The sequence below is a fragment of the Marmota marmota genome, unplaced genomic scaffold, assembly GCF_001458135.2.
Source record: "Marmota marmota marmota unplaced genomic scaffold, marMar, whole genome shotgun sequence".
Taxonomy (NCBI): Eukaryota; Metazoa; Chordata; class Mammalia; order Rodentia; family Sciuridae; genus Marmota; species Marmota marmota.
In genome coordinates, this window is record NW_025999983.1 from 1,850,304 (window position 1) to 1,871,684 (window position 21,381).

Genomic DNA, 21,381 nt, shown 5'->3' on the forward strand with positions numbered 1-21,381 from the left:
TTTCTTATAAACTAGAGATACACACACACACACACACACACACACATATACTCAGTACTTTCTGAAATTTATAATTTTTGAATATCATCTTTTTTTTTCTAACAGGAATGAACCCAGGGGTGCTCTACTATTGAGCTACATCCATAGCCCCATTTATTTTATTTTATTTATTTTTTTGGCGGGGGGTGAGGGAATGGAGACAGAGTATCACTAAATACCCAGGTTGACATCAAACTTGGGGATTCCCCTGCCTCAACCTCCTAAGTAGCTAAGATTATAGAGATATGCCACCACACTCCCAGCTAATCTTACTATCTTAATATATTAGGGGATATGTTAGCATGCATTTATGGTTCATTTTTCAAAGGAAGGAAGTGGCAGAAGGTAATTTGTCTGAAAGTCAGAATTGTCCAAAATGGCAAATGAGGCTGGGTGACATGATTGGTGGCTGTGTTTGCCATGGATGACAAAGTGACAGTGAATATGGTTTCATTTTTCTTACACTGGTGACATTCTCTTCCCAGGGCAGCAGAACTTATGACAAGAACAAGTTCCGTGGTTACACTCGAGGTAGCAAAGCAAGGTGCCATCTATCACGGCCTGGCCACCCTCCTCAACCAGCCATCCCCCATGATGCAGAGAAGTAAGGACCATGAAGTGCTCGCTGACCAGGGGCAGCTGGCTTCTGCTGACCCTATGCTGTGTGCTAGATGTATCAGACATGACTTGTTAATAGTTACAGCAGAACCAGTGCTGGTATTATCACTGTCTCAGTTCTGAAAATAAGGATGTCAAGGCTGAAAGCACAATAGCAAGACTCAGATGGTGCCACCTGCCCTGGGAGCCCATTCTGATCCTCCAGTTCCTTTCTGCTCCCGTGGAGCTGATCCCGTGCTGCTAATAAGCTTCTGTAGGCCAGGAGCAAATAGGTGCTTAGCCAGTCGTGAGTGAGTAAAGATTCAGTTTTGATAGGCAAGCCTAGGGTGGGAGGTCCTTAAAGGACATGGCGCATTCTTTACTGAAGGAATGTTCACACATGTGCTGAAGTAAGCTATGTATCTTAGTGTATGTAATTCACTTTAAATTAAAAATTCAGTTTTTAGAATAATTTATTTGTGGGAACTGTGTTTGTATAACTACATCAAAAACATCTCACGATGAAATTAATATAAACTCAAGGCTTTTTAAAGAATCCCTTCAGAAACCTCAAGGAGAAAAACATAATGACTCACTCTCTGAAGTCATCGCATACCTTCCAGATCTCTGAAATAATACCCTTTTTAATATGTGCACAGCTTGTGAAGTGTGGTCTTCACAGAGCCCTCTTCTCCAGAGAACCTGACATCTGTAGCTGGAAGTAGCATGCCAGGCCCTGGCAGGCGCCTTTGCTTACTGAAGCCAGCAGGCGGGGAGGGCGCCCCAGCTAACCACACATTCGTCATGAGCCTTGCCTCTGCATGCCTCTTACATTTGACCCCACCCCATACAACAGGACACAAGCAAACTAGACTTTGAGTTAGAAGCCAGAGAGGGAAGCCCCTAAGTGCACCCAGCAGATCAGAGTCGGCAGCAGGTAGAACATGGGACGCAGACAGCTGGCACCATAACAATGCCATGACCCCATCGATCCAGTGACAAGACCATTTGCAAGCCTTGAGGAACAAGCAGACCACATTTGTCTCCTGGTTTTTAAATTTACTTTAGAAGGGGTTATTTACATGGGTGTCATTTGATGAGAATAGAATTTTAGAAGTATATTTTTTTCTGTAGATACTGGTTAAGTGAGATGCTTTCTATATTCTCAAGATTTTTATTTGAAAGCTTTTTAACAGTTCTATACAAAGAATCTACCTTTACATAAAAATCACTATTTTCTTGCTGGGAAAAGTTCTTATGAAATTTAAATATTTTTAGAATTTGTCTTCCTTTTAAAGGTAAACAAGGTGTCTAAGATCTTTCAGCCAATGAAGAGATATTGAATGTACTTTGATTTCAGTTTCAGATCGACGTGGCTCAGGTAAACCCCGACCAAAGAGTGAAGGTTTTGAGCTCTATAATAATTCAGCTCAAAATGGGTCGCCAGAGAGTCCTCAGCTGCCCTGGGCAGAGTACAGTGAGCCAAAGAAATTGCCAGATGACAGACTGATGAAAAACAGAGCTGACCATCGCTCTAGCCCCAACGTGGCAAGTAAGAGGGGTCACTTCCTTCCTTAGTACCCACGTGGTCACAGTCAGCAGTGAGGGGGCATGGTTCTGTGTTAGCTATTCAGGTGTCATCACCTGCGTATTTTGGCAGAGTGAGAGACAAGGGGTGTCGGGACTAACATTCTTAACATTCTTTTCTTGTAACAGAAGTAAAAGCCCAGTTGATGCTCTGGGCAAAATGTCTTGGTAATGTCTTTGACCAAGATTGGCAAATTACCAACTGAAGCCAAGATGGTTTTGACATTTTTCAGGGGTTGTTAACAGAAAGGAGGAGAAGTTATAGTAGGAAACACAGTGAGGCACAAGATTCTCAAAGCCTGGCGTGCTCACTATTTACCCTATCCCTAGTCTTGGAAAAAGCTCTGGGCTGGGTCTGCAAGCTGGGTGGACCCAGCTTCTCCCCCACCTCATGTGTTTCTCTGATCTGTGGTGTGAACAGTGTGGTGGTATGTGGGACACCATTGCTTCCTTTAAGGACACTCTCACGTGCTTCTCAGGTGGTTTGTTTACTATGAAACCTTTCCCTGTTTCCAACAGATCAGCCGCCGAGTCCTGGAGGGAAGAGCCCATATTCCTCTGGAACCACAGCCAAGATAACGTCTGTCTCCACCGGGAACCTCTGCGCTGAGGTCTGATTGATGTGCTGTGGCTCTCACCTCTCTTAGGTCCTTAGGTCCCCTGGGACCATCCCAGTTACCTCAAGCAGCTCTTACTCAGCAAAGTGGCCTTGGTTCTGACTCTCAGATTTATAGCATTTAATTTTTGGATTTTTAGTAACTAGTCAGGTAAATTCATGTTGAACTAAATGAAATGTGTTTTATTATTCACAATATGGAGTCAAACACTTTTAATTTTTAATACAGTATTTAACATATATAGGGTTTTTTATCTTAAAACAGATCACTGGAAACGGAATTAATCTCTTTAAAGTTGCAAATGACTCACTCTTCCTTGTTCTTCACAATTTGCAGGAGCAGAGCCCTCCACCCAGACCTGAAGCCTACCCCATCCCGACTCAGACATACACCAGAGAATATTTCACGTTCCCAGCCTCCAAATCCCAGGATCGCATGGTTCCTCCTCAGAACCAGTGGGCAGACTATGAGGAGAAGCCCCACATGCACACAGATAGCAGTCATGCCAGTGTTGCCATTCAGGTTAGAAGCAAGTGGTTCCACGAACCTCTGCACCTGCGAGGGAACAAAAGGGACCAGTGAGACAGGGTGATGAGCGCTTTCTGAGGCACAGTGGGAATTTTCTCTAGAACAGAGAGGTTACCTCTTTCTTTTTTCTTTTATGGTTTTGTGGTCTGAGGAAAAAAGACATAGTGTAGAATATAGGATAAGTGAGAGAATGGCTTCTGCGTGCTCTTGTGTCTGTGCAAGGAAGCCTTAGTAGCAGAAGGCCTTGCACTTCTGGGGCAGGGCTCCCTGAGGCAGGACAGAGCAGTGAGAACTAGGGATGTCATTTGCACTTTGTTTCTGTCTCCATCCCTGGAGCTTGTCATGCACCTGGGAAGTGGGGCTGGTAGACACAGGGTAGTCTGTGCTGCTGTGGTGGAGGGTCCCGCTGAGGGCCAGCAAAGCGAGGGCTTGGTGTGAGTGGAACCAGATAAGAAGTACCTGCTTGAGAGCCAATCTTCCATTCAGGTGTCAGAGAAGACCTGAGCCTCAAGGTGGGGTTTGAGCTGAACCTTGAAGGGTGAGAGAAGCAGGCAGGCAGAGAGGAGAGCATCCCACTCACAGGGGGCAGTGCATGACGAGAGCCATAGCCCATTTTCTGAGGGCAGAAGTGGTCCTCTGGTCTGATCCACTGGCCCATACTGCCTTTTCCTGATGGCCCACGGCAGCCTGGTTCTGTGAGTGTTGGATGCCCTTCCTCGCCCCTGCCTGGATGTCTTGCCAGACCACAGGTGCAGAGTCGCAGACCCTGCGGCAGTTCCACAGATTCCATGTAATTCAGTACTTCATATAGTGTGTAGATTATGTGTCCTGGTAATGAAGAAGCTCTTTTTGTTTGAAAAGTAAAGCTGTAGCTAAGTGTTGGAAGTAAATGTCCCATTTTTCCATTATGCTGTTGTATTTTAAAGTGATACTTTCTCTTTTTTGTTTATGGAAAGTGTGTTCATTTCTTTTTTCTTTCATGTGCACATAAAACCTCATGGCCATCGGGATTATAGCACTGCCTTTTTTACATTTCCAGGATAGGAATGGATTTTTCTCAGATGGATGGGCCTTGCCCATGGACACATCTCTGTTAAAGAGCTTATAAAGCTAGTCCTGAGCTTCAGGACTCATTCAGAAATGGTCCAGGGGTGGATTAAATGGCTTAAATATAATAATTCCTCTTTGTGAGGATTAGAATTCTTGTTAAAGAGGACTCACTGCTCTGCCCTTCATATAGTAACACTGCACTCACTTTTTCTCAGAAGCCAGCTGCGAGGCTGGTAGCCCTTGTGCACTGTCCTTGGAGCACAAGGAAGGCACCAGCAGCCATGGGCCTGACTGTTCCTGTGATGCAGAGGGGACGGCTCATCCTTCCTTGGGCAGATCAGTTCACCGCAGTCCCTCTTGGCTAGTGAGCCACAGGGTGGCCCCAGCCTCCAGTCCAGACCCTCGTTCATCAGTTTTTGTAGTCTGTCTTCTCCACAAATGTGAAATGTCTGTGAATTGGGGGTGATTTCTTCTGGTGAATAACTGAAGTATAAAATTTCTCCTTTTTCTTTTCCCAGCGTGTTGCCCGTTCCCAAGAAGAGCTTCGGGAAGAGAAAGCTTACCAGCTTGAGCGACAGCAAGTAGAGGCAGTTATGGATCGGAAATCTGACAGTGACCTGTGGATAAATCAGAGCTCCTCGGTGGAATCCAGCACCTCCAGCCAAGAGCACCTGAACCATTCCTCCAAGTCGGCCACCCCTGCTTCCACACTGACCAAAAGTGGCCCTGGCCGATGGAAAACACCAGCAGCGGTGCTGCCCACCCCAGTGGCCATCTCCCAGCCCATCAGAACAGAGCTGCCTCCGCCTCCACCTCCACCTCCTGTCCACTACGCTGGAGACTTTGATGGGATGCCAATGGATTTGCCTCTCCCACCCCCTCCCGCCAACCAGGTGGTTCCACAGTCGGCCCAGGCAGCTGCAGAACGGAAGAAGAGGGAGGAGCACCAGAGGTGGTATGAGAAGGAGAAGGCCCGCCTGGAAGAGGAGCGTGAGAGGAAGCGCAGGGAGCAGGAGAGGAAGCTGGGCCAGATGCGTACACCACCTCTGCACCCTGCTCCCTTCCCTCCCCTGGCCACCCCTCAGGCAAAGCCTGAAAAGCCATCCACACTCCAGAGGCCCCAGGAGACAGTTATTCGCGAGCTGCAACCCCAGCAGCAGCCCCGTACCATCGAGCGCAGAGACTTGCAGTATATCACCATCAGCAAAGAGGAGCTTTCCTCTGGGGACAGCCTGTCTCCAGACCCCTGGAAGCGGGACGCCAGGGAGAAGCTGGAGAAGCAGCAACAGCTGCACATCGTGGACATGCTGAGCAAGGAGATCCACGAGCTGCAGAGCAGGGCAGAGCGCACTGCAGAGGAGAGTGACCGCCTGCGCAAGCTCATGCTGGAGTGGCAGTTCCAGAAGAGACTGCAGGAGTCCAAGCAGAAGGACGAGGACGACGAGGAGGAGGAGGATGATGATGTGGACACCATGCTGATCATGCAGCGCCTGGAGGCCGAGCGGAGAGCCAGGGTAAAGGGCAAAGCTCCTGGGTCGTGGTATCTGTGCTCCCTGCTTGAGCTGCCGCATATGTGTCCCGGAGGCAGCCAGGCCCGTGGACAGGAAGGAGTAGAGTGGGCTTTGGTTCAGCATGCTCGCTGTAGGAAGGGTGTTTGCCCCTGACCCACAGAAGTGAGCTGGGACGGAACGTGGTGCTGGAAGTTCTGGTACTTGTGCTTTGACAAGAATTAAATCCACTATTGTCTTAATTAGCAGCCTCATAATTAAGGGAGATAATAGGTATTTGCTAATGACCACTAATAATCTTGATCAGGGGTCTGCAAAGCTTTCCTTAAAGGGCCAGACAGTAAATACTTGGCTTGGCCTCATGGACTCTGCTGTGAGGCACAGTGGGTGTGCCTGTGCTGACAAAGCACGTACAAACGTGTCAGGTCACTCTCCTGATCCTGACTGGGAGCAAAGAATGTGAAAGTGTTAAATCATTACCAGGCACGGTCTTTATAGTAATTATACCATTGATGAAGCAGGTATTTATCAGATTAATAGTTTCACTATTATAGTATAAAGATATTGAGAACTTTTGATCTTACCTTATTTCTCTATATTTTGGAAATTACTTTTGTTTCAAATAAAAATTTAAAACCAAAATTTACTTTAATTCAATTACTTATTAAAATGCCAAATTTTAGATGAAAGATTCTTTGTTGCCTCATCCAGAGAGGCACTTTACTAATTTGGCATTGAACATGAACTTGTGGAGAGTGCTGTTGTTGAGGTCCTGTTGGTGATCTCAGTGTTCCTTTTTAATCTGCACAGTGCAGTGTTGGCAGGAGACAGCCACGAGCATGTTCTCTTGGTCTTGGATTTAGTTTCTAATTTCAGCTCTAATTTAATGCAGTGAATTGAAGGGCTGAAACAGTACTGATTGTAGGTCAGCCCTCTTATCCTCCCACCCTATGATGAAATTCAACTTTAGAGAATACCTGTGAGCACGCAAGAGCCAATAGTGGGGTCCTTTTCAGTTTGCTCACACACGTGCTTCTTAGGCACACACACACACACACACGTACATACACGTGTGTATATGTGTATATATATATGTTTTATATATATAAAATCAATATCAGCCAAATGTGTTAGTAACTTTGCCCCATAACTTTATCCTGAGTCCCTTTTAGACTCATAAGTTTCTTAAATGAGACCAAAATGTGATTTTAATGACAACATTGTTTTATTTAGTAAGTCATCAGTAATAAACTCCCTTAAGAATGATGGTATTTCAATTAGAAGTGCTTTCTTTGAAAGAGCTACTGTTTGGTAAGAGCCAGGAACTTTTGCAATTGGTCCTTTGAGTAATTTCCCCCAGCGCACGCAGAGCTGAAGCTCTCGGGAACACTCACTGTTCTGGCCAGCTCTGGTGCACCCGCTGCACACTGGCCAGGGGCCCTGCTGTGTGCCAGGAGACAGGTCATTGCTCAGGGAGGTACAGCTCAGCTGTGACTGCCCAGCAGTCACAGGTGCAGGGAAAGCACAGCTCTGCCTGTGGTGTAGACCATGCTCCCCGAGCAGGCAATGTGAGCACTCGACTACTAAAGCCCTGCTCCAGCAGCCAGTGAGAGTGGGCAGCTGCAGCATAACATTTCTGTAGGATTCTTCTGTGTGAAGATGAAATTTTTATTGAAGGTCTGTCAGAGTTTTTCCAGATGGTTAAAACCCTGAATATTTCAAAGCCTTTTAGTCTGGATTATATTTGGGAAAGCTTTTCATAAGAATTTAATAAAAGTATTAATTTTTTCTCCATTAATTACATTAAGGTTAATATCGTAGTGTCCGAATAAGAGACCAAAGGAAATTTGGCTTTTTTGGTTTCTATGTATCTTAATGCTGAAGCCCAAGTATTTAATACCATGTGGACACTTTCCTACTTCTCATATGAGAAGTTAGCTTGCAGTTCTTCAGTTTTCTCTCAGGTTGTCCAAAAACATGAAGCATGATAGCAACAAAGTATGCCGATGGCAGAATTCAGGTCTGAGTCTAACTTTTTTTTTCACGCTTCATCTTTCTTTTTTTTTTCCTTCTCTGTTGCCTGCAGCAGACTGCTGTGCCAGCAATCTCTGTTCTAGATTTGGTATGTTCTTGTTTCCTTCCTTTGGTGCTTCTCCTGTCTCGATTTTCCTTCCTCCTCTGGTGGTGGCTGTTTTATGTTCTCAGTAGGTCAGCTCTGCCCAGGGTCTCCTAGACCAGGGGACTGGCCCTGTGACTCTCTAGAAGCATGCTTTTGAATGTTACTAGATTTAGTTACTTTTTACTTTTCTCTGTTAACTTTAAGTGTTACTGTTTGTTTATGGTTTTGATCTTTTCTCAGTTTTAGTTATAATTTGCTTCTGTGTATTCTTATGTAGTCATTAGTATGTGAGCAAAACAACTAAAGTTTGCAATGAGTAATCTATTTCATTCTTGTTATATTAATACATTTTACATGTTCAGTTGTTATAAGCTCAGTTGAAATGATATTCAGTTGCCACTTTCTTTACTAATCCAGCATGGAATCTTAGCTTATCAGCCATACCAGATGGTCAGGTCGTGCTCTGTTGTGAGTCCAACATGTTTGTCAGTTTGGGGAAGTTCTGGTTGAAGAGTTACTGCTCTTCACGCTTAAGAAGCAGATGTGTAACCTGCTAGACCGTCACATTCTGACTGATCTGTATTTACTGACTTGAAGCCATTTTGTTCTGGATCAACTGCGGGGTGAAATGGAGGCAGCCCCGGGCAGCACTGCAAATATTTCTTAATCTGGGTTTGTCTTGATGCTGTTTCACCAGTCCCCTCTTCAGCACAGGGACAGTGTCACCCACAGAAAAGCTTTCTTAAGATGTGTTACTTCCCTGGTAATCAGAAAGCATATTATATGAGCTCTGCGTCTTTTCCTTTTGTTTTATGTAAAGAAAAAATGAAAAATATATATATTCCCCCTACTTTGTATGTGAGGTGTCCATAGATGTAAATGGAAAATATCAATCAGGTGGTAGAGCATTTAACATTTGTCAGTGTCCACCATGTGGCAGGCACAGGCCTGAGGCTCTAAGAGGCTGACTCTGCTCTACAAGAGTCTGAATGCCATGAGACATTGATGGATGAGCGGCAATGATTAAGAATAATGGGCACACTTAGATTTCTTTTTTATATTTATTTTTTAGTGTAGTTGGACACAGTGCCTTATTTTATTTATTTATTTTTATGTGGTGCTGATGATGGAACCCAGGGCCTCGCACGTGCTAGGTGAGCGCTCTACTGCTGAGCTACAACCCCAGCCCACACTTAGATTTTAATTTCAAAGAAACAGTTCTGAGCATCTAAGAAGACAAGTATTTTGAGTATTCATAGTCACGTAACCCACATGTTTCTGAGCATTTCTCAGCTCAGCCTTGGTGAGTATCCGTGTTACTGATAATGTGCCATTGTCTGTAGCATGCCCGTGCTGTCAGATCTGGCAGGTTGCCCGGGAGCCTCCTGAAAGGTTAGTGGGCAGTGACAAGCATGTGGTCTTCAGGGAGCAGCTTGGAGACGTGTCCTAGCGCATCTCACTCCTGGCGGGAGCAGCGGCATTCCCACAGTGGGAGGCTGCCTAGGCTGGCTCCTGCCCTTCCACCCCTTCAGTGGCCCCTGCCACCTCAGGGCTGCACGATGCCAGTGCCACACCCCCTTACCCTTGAGACCTGGAGACCTCCTGCCTGTCTCCTCGAGCAGTCAGTGTTCAGGACTGAAGCCCTTCTGCCCGCAGCCTCCTAGCAGCCCCTGCCTCCACCCTCTTCGTTCCAGTGAAGGCTCAGCTGCTCACCTGGGGACTTTTGCCGTCTCCATAACCCCTCTCTCTGTTCAAGAACCGTTGGCCTCTCCGCCTTAGCACTTGACCACCTTGGTCCCTTAGCCTGAGCTGCTGTCCCTTCCTGCCTGGTCATGGGGAGAGTATGGCGGCACTCTCTGTTCTGCCCCTGCCCCTTCACAAGGTCTCTAGACAGAGCAGCTGTAGCAGCCTCAGAGACCCCAGCCCTCCTGAGTGAGTCTCTGCCCCACAAGAACACGTTCTGGTTCTCCCTGCAGTCTGTCTGGCTCCATGTCCTCCTTAGTGCCCATGCGGCTGCCTGCCCGCTCCCATGTGATGACTCTCAGTGTGCCTGCCAGCTCGTACCTGAGCGCCATGTCATCTCCCTGGGGTTGCCCTGGCTGGTTGCCTCCCGCCATGACATCTTGTGGGCATGCTGCCCAGCACTGTGGCCTGTGCCCTCCTCCCCAGCTCTTGATCACCCTTCCCCCTCACTGCTTGTGTGCTGAGCACTGTGTCGTCCATCCCTAAACATGGCTCATCACATGTGCATTCACCTCTGTGGGTAGCAGTGATATTTGTCCATTTCTGGAGGTGTTCTAGCATGTGGTTGATGGTCAGTAATGGCCAGGCAAGTGGCTCTGGGGCCAGATCCCCGAACTCCAAGGGCATGTGGAGAGGGAGAGGCTGAGAGGCCCTCCAAGTCTTGATCACTGAGTGATGTACCATCCTGTTCAACCCACAGTGTCTAGCTAGAGGAGCCCACAGGCCAGCAGAGCTTTGCCTGCAGGGTCTTTCCCTTAGCTCCAACAGGCAGATTTGGCTCCAGGAGACCTGGGCATGTCTGAACCTGTCCTGCCTATGGAGCCCATCCAAGTAGGGTCCAGGGCAGGTGGTCCCTGGGCTTTTGAAAGCTTCACAGGCAGAGGTTCACAGGGCAGCTTGCTAGTCCTCCTGCCCAGTGACAGTGTGCGTAACCCCTGCCATTTTTGCTCTAGGTTGCCAAATAATCGCTTCTGTTTCTCCTTTCCTCATAACAAACCTGCCAAGTGGGTGAGTGAAAGAGCCAAGCCTGGTGTGAGTCTGGCCTGCCGTCACAGGCCCGGCCACAGCAGCATTGCCTGTCCCCCAGTCCAGAGTACTCCTGGTGCTACGCAAAGCACCTCCTTGTCATAGAGCAGTGCTGCTGGCCACTCACTCCACCAGACAGTCCCAGGGCCTGGCCAGCGCCAGTGGTTGTCTCAGCTTTGCCTTTTACCACACTTCAGTGGTCATCTGCTGACCAGAATAATGTGAGACCCCACAGCAGTGCTCCTCCTCTTTGGCCAGGATGCCTTTTGGTTTTAGAAGCTCTTCTGGATGCCTTGTGTGAAAACCCCAGCTGGCCCTCCCATCCCATGCCACTCTCTAGCCTGGCTTTGGTGTGTGCAGTAGGCATTAGACACAGAGAGTGGAGGGGATGAGATCAAAAGCCTATCTAGGGAAGTGACCTTCAGGAGGAGGTGTACTGCCTGTGTACCATTTACACCGGAGCACCCTGGACAGAGACAGGCCCTGCCCAGTATGGACAGTGACTCCCCAAGGAGGGCAGAGTTACTGAAGGAATCAGGAAGAGAAACGTGTTCATCTCACTGCCAGTGAATGTGTGTCATGGAGAAAACAGAACTCACCTGTGGGTGCAAGACCAGAGCTGGCCTAAAGGAGCACCAGGTGCATGTCTTACTGCCTGCTTGGGGTCACTCTGCTTTGTCTCTGTCACTGAGACAGTGCAGCAGCTGAGCTCTGGGTCTTACAATTCTAATCAGTTTCCTTGGATTAGGAAAAGGCAGCAGTAGCGAGTAGGCTGGGCTGAGGCAGGGACACATGGTGCTGTCGTGGGGAGGGCTGTTTCTTAAGAAGAGCTTTGACCATAGCATGGGGGAGCTTTCTCTTGGATAAGCAGCTGCATGGCAAAGCTGGGCTCAGGGAACCAATGCCTGTTGTAATGAATTATCTAATTGCGGATGTTCTTTATCTTTTGGCCTTAATGTTTTGTTTTTGTTTTTGTTTTTGGTGGTGGTGGTGGGGGTCACTTCCAGTAGGAGTGAGCAGGAAAGGTGTATAGAGGAACGAAGATTCTTAAGGACTTTAGCAAGAGTTCAAATTGTCTGTTTGGTGAAAATGTCAAAAAAGCCAAGGTATCATGGCCCACTTCCTGTTCAGATATTAACCCCTACTGTCTGCCTTGGGGATCCTGTAGTAAATGGAGAGAGAAGGTGGGTGTTTGTGGCCTGAAACTGTGCCCATTTAGATCTCAGCCTGCACTTTTTAAAACAGAAGTACTCATGGATGTGCGGACTGCCAGTCAGCAGGGCCATAGCCCACCCGTGCATGCTGGGTCCTGGTCCGGAGCGTCTGTTCCCCAGGCATTTCGTCCTCTCCATGTGTAGCAAAGAGCTGACCTGACTGAAGTCCAGTGTCCCATCAGGCAGGTGTCGCTAGGTTGCAGAGTGGTCAGACTTGTAATTGATGTTCCAATGCCTTTTACTCTCAACGAACATAAACCACCCAGTTCAATGTACTTTAGGAACTGTTATTTTGAGTAAATCAATAGATTCTTTTTTTCTCATTAATGCTTTGGAGGGGGCAGGAGGGGAAATAAATGACATATTTTTGGAGAATAAAACAATTTCTTTTGGAAATGAAAATACATGAATTAGCCTAAGAGTGGAAAGAAACTTCTTAATTGTAATAGCACCAATTAATATTTCTTACTTTAAAATTAGTAACTAATGAGCTGATCACAAGGAAAAGGCCTCTTACTTGCTGTCCACCATCCTGATTTAAAGGCATAGAGCTTTTCTGTAGACAATGCCTGTTCGTAGATTTATTTGTAAGACAGACAGGTGCTTGTGGAAATCCTGCCATTCTCGCCTCCTGTGGTGACGCTCCTGCTGGGCTGGAAGAGATAACAGCTTGCCTCGGGTACCAGTCACTAGGCTTTGCTACACCGGCCTTATTTAGCGTGGCTCTGGGAAGTGCAGCATGAGGAGCGCCTTGCTTGGAAGGGAAACGCCTGCTGCGGGGCGCAGCCCAGACTCCGAGCTGCTTTTCTCAGAACTTGTGAGCTCTGCGCTCTGCTGCTGCTGTGTGGGTGCTATTTCTCATGATGGGTGCTGAGGGCTGAAGTTCTCAACAGGCCTCTCCCTTGGCTAGCTTGCAGGCCTCTTGGGCCTGCTCTGCTCCTGCTGCAAACCCACCCTGCAGCTGAGCATGCTGACCTTCTCTGCACTGATGGCTAGGTCATGCTAAAAGAAAAGTTCATCTGTCCCCTACAAGGCCACTTCAGTTGTTCTGAGTTGTTTTAGCATTGTTAACTGATATGAAGAAACTAATAACACAGGTTAATTTATTCTTTCCAATCAGATATGGTGTTTTGTTCCACAGGAATCAAGGAATAGAGAAGTTGCTAATGTTTCTTTGCTTTCCCCAAAAATTAAATTCATAAGTTAACATTTTAAATTTTGTTGGGATCAATTTATAGAAAAATTGGTAATTTTCTAGATATTTGAAATACATCATAGCAATTTTATGTAAGGCAGTTTTGCAGTGGTTAAAGATTGAACTAGATGGCTTTGAGTAATCTTAGAAATTTTAAATCGTTCTTTTGATGGTGTGTCATGGTGTGGCTATGGGTGTCCTGTAGCCCACCCAGCTCCATGCCAGATGAGAAGAAATGTGCAGGGGTTTCAAAGTTACACTGTCTCAGGCTGTCATGTAAAAAATAGCCACATATCCCAATGAAAAAGGAGAGTCTTAGTGTTGTTCTGGCCAATAATCCGGAGTTTCTGTCTAAAAAAGGTATTTTAACCTGTGATGTACAGAGAAATGTGACCAGGAGGATAAGGAGCTAAAAAAACAAATAGAAGTCGTACCTAGGTAATGGGAAGATGTCCTCACATGTTTGAATGTCATGAAGTAAAGACATTACATTTTTGTGTTATTTCAAAAAGGCAGAACCTAAGTGACCAAAAAAAGAAAAACTAAGATGATGGATTCGGGACCAACATAAGAACTTTTGACTAGTCGTTACCTAAGTGTACCCTGTGAGGGGTTGGCAGTGGTCCCCGGGCATTTTGCAGGTGCAGACAAAAGTGAATCAGAATGAGTTCCTTTCAAACCTCAGGTTCAGGATGGGTCCAGGATGGGATCTGGAGGGAGTCAGTGGCCAAGGGCTAGAGGAGCAAGAGCGCTAGGCCCCTCGTTTCCCCAGGGAAGTGGGCTGCTGGCAACAGCTGTCAGCAGAAACTGGGTCCAGAGTGGGCAACTTGGTACTCCCCCCACCACAGGCACAGAGAGGACGTCCTTCTTGGTGTTTGGGGTGGCGGAGGCATTCCATAGTTCCATGAAGTGGGGCTCTCGGCCACGCAGGTCTGTCCGTCTACAGGAGCTGGCTGACAGACCCATTCTGATGGAAGAGTGGTGGTTTCGTGCATGGCTGTGTGACAGCTTGCTTCTGTGAGCCTTGATGAGTGGGAGGATGACCCTGGGACTGTGGAGACAAGGTTTTTAGGCCACTCATTTTGAAAGTAGCAAGTAAAGCTGTGAGTCTTGTCATCTCCTGAGTAGAAACTCGGCCTTCTGTGTGTGTCCTGTCTCCTTGTCCTGCTTGTCTGGTCTGCCCTTGGTGTCTTGGCTGGGGAGGCTGGGGTGAGAGTTAAAAGCGGTTCACTGTCAGTTGCAGGATGAGGAGCGCAGACGCCAGCAGCAGTTGGAGGATATGCGCAGGCGGGAAGCAGAAGACCGCGTGAGACAGGAGGAGGAGCGGCGTCTGGAGGAGGAGCGAGCCAAGCGGGACGCCGAAGAAAAGGTCCTGGTCCTCTGAGGGCAGCTAGCGTTGCCAGTTAGCCTGACCTGGTGATTGGCTGGGGCAGAGGGGCTAGCCTCGTGGCTCAGATGCACACGGCAGAACAGGGCCGGACCCCCAGCTTTGGTTATGGACCAAAAACTCTCTCCCGTCTGGCCTGCTACCTCTCTTCTGGACTGCCTCCAGGCCCCTTGCCTTCTGAGCTGTCCCTCAGACTCCCAAACTCCTAGGTCTGCGTGGCGCTGGGCCTCTGGGCGCAGGCCCCCTCGCAGGGTGTGGACCCCACTGGACAGGGTCCAGCTCGTTTTTGTGAAGATGCCACTTGTTAAGTTATTGACTTGAGTCAGCCCCATGGGAGGCAGTGGGAACAAACAGTAAGACAGTCTGGTAACTGACCATCTCAGATAGGGTTTTCACTGAAATCACTCCATTTTTGTAGTGGTTAAGAGAACAGATGGCTGTTTGGAAAAAAAAAAAAATCATTCAAGGAAAATTTAGTCTACAACCTGATTTATATTCTGAGTTATTTATTTCTCTGTGTGTGTATTAATTCAAGTGATTCTTCAGTTGAATTGTAAAATGACATCTGATTTTGAGAAATGGGCACCTTGTGAGGCAGTTCTCAGATCCGCGTCTATGTGCATAGCTGCAGCCCTCCCCATGGGCAAGAAGACCCCAACTCGTCCAGGGACTACAGGGAGCTGTGCAGCTGCAGAGGGACCGTGCTCCCCAGTCACCTCCCTTCTGTGAAGGTCGAAGCCTTGAGCGTCACAACTTGTGACAGGGAAAGCTTAGTTTTATTAGCAGTTGTTTCCTTGATAGTACAGTGAGCTGTGTCAGTAAGACCCCCACCCCCTGCCATTGTTTTTAGGAAGCTTTTGGTATTGTGGTGATGGATTAGGTAGGCTACAGGACAATCTAACCACAAGCAGGACTGATATCATGCTGTGGCTCAGTTAGACTTAGGGAATAGGTGGCCCCTAGAGTAGAGCGTGTGTAGGCAAGCAATGGATGCTGGGAGGCCTGGGCCTCTGTGAAGGGCATCCTCCAGCACTGCTGTGGCTCAGCAGCTCCCGAGGGCTGGGGGAGCCTGGGTTTCCCCACAAGTCTTTCACTTGTGTAACAGAGGCAAAGCAGGGGTTTCCAGAATCTGACTCTCTGGTTTCTAAGCCTGTGGCGTTGTTGGTGGTGGTGTGCTGTTCTGAGAAAGCCCCCTGCCTGTTAGGAGGGTGCCTTTCCCAGGTCAGTGCCTGCCAGCTGTGCCAGTGCTGCCGGTGCCCATGCCTGTGGTCAGGCCCCGTCTTGGCCTCACTGGAGCCATGGTGAGGCAGCCTTGCCATCACCTCAGGGCTGTGTCCACAGAGGGCCAGGCTGCGTTTTGTTGTTGAGGAACTCTTGGGTTCATTTTTCCAACGTGCATTCTTGAACTTACTATTATGCTGAATACACTTGTGTTTTAGTAACTGCTTCTATAATTTGAGTGGTCACTGTAAAAAAGCTGAAAACCCTATTTTTAATACAGAATGTTCAGAATTGACGGGTTTGTGTTGTCATAGAAAAATGTCTGGTCCTTTTCTGGGTAGAGTCACGTCCCCTTGGTCATGTGACTGTATCTGCTCTTGGTGTATCTGCTCTTGGTGTAACTGCAAGGGGTTTGGTTTCCGCCCTGTGTTATCAGGCAGCTTGCTCCTCCTCTAACTCCAAGGCTCTTGGTAGAGCTATTCCAAAGTCACAGAAGTCATTCTGATTTGCCCTGCCCAAGGGATTGCTGACTTTGTACAGATAGGAGAATAAGAATTCTTCTCCTTCAAGGGTCTCCCAGCAGAGAGCAGAAGGTGAAGCTCGAAGTTGGTGTATGGAGTGCAGAGGGCTGGCAGTTCCTTAGTTTCCTCCGTAGTTTCTGCAGTTGGAGCAGGGGCTTTGGTGTGTATGTGCATGAGCTTTGGCTCTAGAGGGAGCAGGAGAGGATACAGCCCAGAAATACAAGAATGAACACTTATCTTGGTGCCAACAGGACCCCAGCAATTCTTTTTTGTTGAATGAATTGAAACTTCACTGTATTCCAGCACTAGACATTCACTGGGGTTAAGCAGGTGATCTGTTGGATCTTTCACTCCCTTTCATACTTACTTTTTCCCTCTGTGCTCTAAAACTCATGTCAATCTTTAACAAAACTGTGCTGTTACCTTTTTTTAATGTCAAAACAATTTTAACACTGTCAACTGTAGTTTGTGCAGATGTATGTCAGAAAAAATGTACAGTATGTGTCAAAATATATTTGAATTCAGTATCTTGTTGCTGTTGCTATTCATGCTTGGCTCTCTAATTTTCTGTCCACCAGGGAGTTTATTAAGATTTGAAATGTAAGTTAAGAACTGGAAAGCATTATTTGTTAGTTTGTTGCTTTGGGAAAATAAGTGATATTCCTTACAGTTTATGGTTTCCTAGTAAAACAGCATTAACAGGTAAGTTAATGTCCTACCAAAACAGAAGGGGAGAGGAGGAGGAGGAGGAGGAGAAGGAGGAGGAGGAGGAGGAGGAGGAGGAGAAGCAGGAGGAAAGAAAGGAGTGTAAGGCTTCATCTTGTTTCGTGACTGGAGGGGCCTGATAGTGATCTAAACTATTGCTGAGCAGTTTTATGTCACATAACCCAGATTAGTCCAACTGTGACCTAAGTACCCTTCCCAGGAAAGAAAGATTCTCCCCAAGGAGACTATTTCTGGGTTGACCCACTTCTTCTGTTGCAGTAGTTGTGACAGTTAATTGTGACATCCCGTGGACATGTGGTCGGTGTGAAGATGGGGCCTGGTGGTCAGTGCACCTGTCATATTCCGTGAAGGCCCAGAGGGTCCGCCTGTCCCCTCCTGATCTCTGACCTTGTACTCTTGTCTATTCCCGCCTGCAGAGGCGACAGGAAGAAGGGTATTACAGCCGCCTGGAGGCCGAGAGGCGCAGACAGCACGAGGAGGCGGCGCGCAGGTTGCTGGAGCCCGAGGAGCCCGGGCTGTGCCGACCTCCGCTTCCACGGGACTACGAGCCCCCGTCCCCGTCCCCTGTGCCCAGCGCCCCTCCTCCCCCACCTCAGCGAAACGCCTCCTACCTCAAAACACAGGTCCTCTCCCCAGACTCGCTGTTCACTGCCAAGTTTGTTTCGTACAATGAGGAGGAGGAGGAGGAGGACTGCAGCCTAGCAGGTCAGGATAAGTACTCCAGCGTGAGGAAGTCTTATGGGCATCTTCCTCCTGCCGCCCTTAAGCCACAGCAGCCCCCCTGCAAGCCACGCCCGGCCTCCGATGGCATCTTTCTCTCCAACTCATTCCAGCCACCCTCGGCCAAAGCCAACAGTACTGCCCACAAAACAGGCCAGCCCCCACCCCCTCCAAACAAACCAAGCTTCTGCCATCCTGGCCACTGTAAAGGTAGAGGTAAAAGATAGAGTGCAAGCCCCACCCTCTGGTCTTGATGATTGGAACCTGGTCTCTGCACAGCTGCACCTGGGGTGGCCCGAGATCACCTGCTGTGGAGTCTGGGTTCCACTTGGTTACACTCAGCATGGTGATCTCTCTCCACCCCCAGCTGCAGTGTCCTGCTAATTGCTCTGCTGATGAATGTCTCTGGTTTCTCTCACTCTGAGAAGCTCCATCCCGTTGATCAGCTGACAATCAGTCCTCCCCCTTTACTCCAGACCATGAGTACTGTTGGTCTTGGCTTTCATTCTCTCCCTCTTCCAACAATTTTCACCTGTGGTTGAGCAAGTGCCTTTTTCGCACATTGAACTGACTCTAAAGGTAGCAATGAAGGTGCATTTTTAGTTTCCACGTCAGGCATCCCATACTTGGTGGTGGCTTGTCTGGAGGGTGGAACATCTGCTGAGCTGGTCTCCAGCACAGCCACTACCCAGGATCTAGTGCCCCAGTTGTCCTCCGGTTCCTCTCCTCGCCCTGGCCTTCCTTCCCTGGCCTTTCACTCAGAAAGAAGCCAGGCAGCCGTAGACCTAGTTGTGGTTAGTTAGGGAAAAGCCCCTGGCTGCCTGCATGCAGAGCTGCTCCCTGCAGAGGTGCCAGAGCAGCAGGAGTTATGCTTAAGGTACACTGAACTCCACCCAGGTGACAACACTGGAATTCAGCTTTGAGCCCACTCAGATACAGTCGGTTGGTCAGTTTTTGTAGCTTTAGCAAGAGCGTGCACCTTCCGAATTCTGTGGAGCTCCACGTCACCAACAAGTGGAGGTCAGCCTCTCAGAGCTCAGTGCAACCTGACAGAGGAGTTTTTCCCCAAATTCTGCCTTTTCTCTACCTGAATCAGCTTTAATCCACATTGAAGGCTTGGTGTTTCATAATACCTAGGTTGAGAAATTCTGAAAGCCAACTTGAATCTTTTTTGTAGAATTTCACCATAAGTATTTAGAACTTGGTACCTCTTAGAGACACTCATGGAGTAACAAATTTTGAAGGAAGGTGCTATCAGTGTTGTATTAAATTTTATAAGCTGAGCTGTACAAATTTGTAAGTGTTGTGACAGTTGTGAGGTTTGGTGGCGGAACGCTGCAGGTCGGAGTCATTTCTAACCATCTTGGCTCTCAGTCCTATCACTAACCCTTTATTTCACAACGAAGTGGCACTTCGGAGCAGGTTACAGCCTGCGTCTGATTGCTCAGCCTCTTTGAAGATCCTTCGTAAAGTTGCGGCCTCTGCAGCTCATGCAGAGCCCATCTGGCCCTGTCTTCGTCCACTCCCTCGCATGCCTGTGTCCAGCCTTCTGTTGTGAGCTCTCTGGCGAGCATGCTTCTGCACGTGGGACTTGGCCTCTTCCACTGGGCAGTGTGAGGAACAGAATTTGGATACAAATCAGAGTGAATGATGCTGATTTCAGCATAACAACACATTGAAAAAGAAGCACTACTAAAGCTCTGGGGAAACTTTATAATTGGCAGTATTCAGATGTATATATATATATTGTTGGAGGTTTTTGATATTCTAGGAACAAAGTTTAAAAGTTTTGAAAAGTTGATTTTTTTACCAGTGAAAGAAGCCAGTATCATTTCCAACAAAGCTCAAAAGATGCCACAGTATTTTTTATTTTTTTTTATTTTTTTTTTTTTTTAATTTTTTATTGTGGGTTGTTCAAAACATTACAAATTTCTTGACATAACATATTCGACACTTTGATTCAAGTGGGTTATGAACTCCCACCTTCACCCCATACCCAGATTGCAGAATCACATCAGTTACACATCCAGACAGATGAAATGAAGGATGTGTTTGGAATTCACTCCAGAAAGACCCTTTCTCATAGTTTCCAGGAGGCCACTGTGGGTGACCGTGAGATAGAGACATGCTTTGCTGTGTCTTTTGAGCCTTGTTAGGGGGGCCCTGGGGCAGCCATAGGGTAAAGCACCCCATGGCCCCCCTCTCGTCTGTGTGTCTGGGGAGCTCTGCACCATGGACTCTTCATATGGAAGAAAACTCATCTTAAAAATTCATTTTGTGCACCTTGTTTGGGGGGAAAAAAGGCTTTAATATAAAAGTACAGCAATAGCTTTGTGGCCTGTTTAATCCAATATTTGATACTGTCAGTGTGGGGTATTTTGAGCATTCAGTACTCCAGCCTATATTTTTATAAGCAGGTTTTTCAGGTGTGAATTTTTTTTATATTTTATTGGCACAATTAATAGGTACACATTAATAATGATTTAGTACACTGTGATTTTTATATTATCAGTGGCAGTATTACCACATGCTTGGATACACCTGGAACTCTCCATTTATATCATCTCTGGATCTCCAGCAACTCACCAAGGGTACTGGGGGGCTGCCTGACTGGTTGATGCCATGAGCAGCCATGGCAGCCCAGCTGGCTTAAAAAACTTTACTTTGTTTTTAATAATCACAACCATTTGTCTTGAAAAACAATTCAGTAGCTTTCCAGAGAAGAACTCAATCATGTGCTTACCTGCTTAATCTCTGGCACTGCATTTGCTTCAGAGATCTTGTAAAAAAAATTCTTGGTTTCAGCAGCATGTTGGAACACTTTGCTAACCTCCCATTTAAGTGAAATTTCTGTGGCTTTGTCTTCTGAACTTGTGCTCACCATGCACTCCATCAGATTTGAGTTGGTTATCACACATCCACCACAGTGTTCCACTCAAATGATGAAGGGAGGTGAGCTGTTGAGCACCAGCTGAGTAGTGATTGGGTTACTCAGGCCACCAAGAGACGCAGGCTTCCTGAGGTGCGTCTTTCATCTGATATGAAGAGCCTTGGCTTTCTTGTTTGCTCAATGATTAAAGGTGTCTTATTTTGTGGGGGTCACTGTATCTTTATTGTCATGAAGGTTTACAGATAATCGGGTACTTTAACTTGGACTTTTTCTTTTTTGGAAAAGGACTGAACCCTTACCCAGCATCTGCTGGGGCAGTCAGCGGTGCCCATGATGCTCCTCGGGATGCAAGAGAGAAGCACACCAGAAGGTACCCCGAGTCACGTTGGTAGTGTCTGTGACCAAGGTGTTGCTAACTTGTGTGAAACTGGGTTGAAGTTTCAAAGGCTTCATTAGCTCCGTGTCTCCATTGTACAAGATCACAGGAGCACATGGAAGCTCTTTAACGTTGGTTTTCTCATGTAGCTCTGTTTCAGACAGTGATATAGGTGCTGGGCTTACCGGCCAGGCACTAGAAGCAGTTAGCTGTGTTGCCATTTGCTTCTACCAGAGAAGGTTGAAAATCTGAGGAGAGTAGCCAAGGATATTGCTCAGCCATGTGGAGTCAACCCTGAGATTGCCCAGAGTATAAAC

At 47.4% G+C, this 21,381-nt stretch overlaps 1 protein-coding gene across 24 annotated transcripts in view; it reads left to right on the forward strand.

Moving 5' to 3' along the window:
- Afdn (afadin, adherens junction formation factor) overlaps positions 1-21,381 on the forward strand; it is a 92,733-nt gene that overhangs the window by 68,939 nt on the left and 2,413 nt on the right. For 9 of the 24 annotated variants that reach the window (XM_048805791.1, XM_048805800.1, XM_048805803.1 and 6 more), the window contains 9 exons: positions 525-643; positions 1,997-2,188; positions 2,743-2,834; positions 3,177-3,362; positions 4,937-5,932; positions 8,013-8,048; positions 14,461-14,592; positions 17,495-18,014; positions 20,974-21,058. In XM_048805791.1, coding sequence (XP_048661748.1) covers positions 525-643; positions 1,997-2,188; positions 2,743-2,834; positions 3,177-3,362; positions 4,937-5,932; positions 8,013-8,048; positions 14,461-14,592; positions 17,495-18,014; positions 20,974-21,058 — 2,358 coding nt within the window. The remainder of the gene's footprint in view (positions 1-524; positions 644-1,996; positions 2,189-2,742; positions 2,835-3,176; positions 3,363-4,936; positions 5,933-8,012; positions 8,049-14,460; positions 14,593-17,494; positions 18,015-20,973; positions 21,059-21,381) is intronic. The other 15 variants (XM_048805805.1, XM_048805806.1, XM_015498596.2 and 12 more) reach the window with 9 other exon arrangements.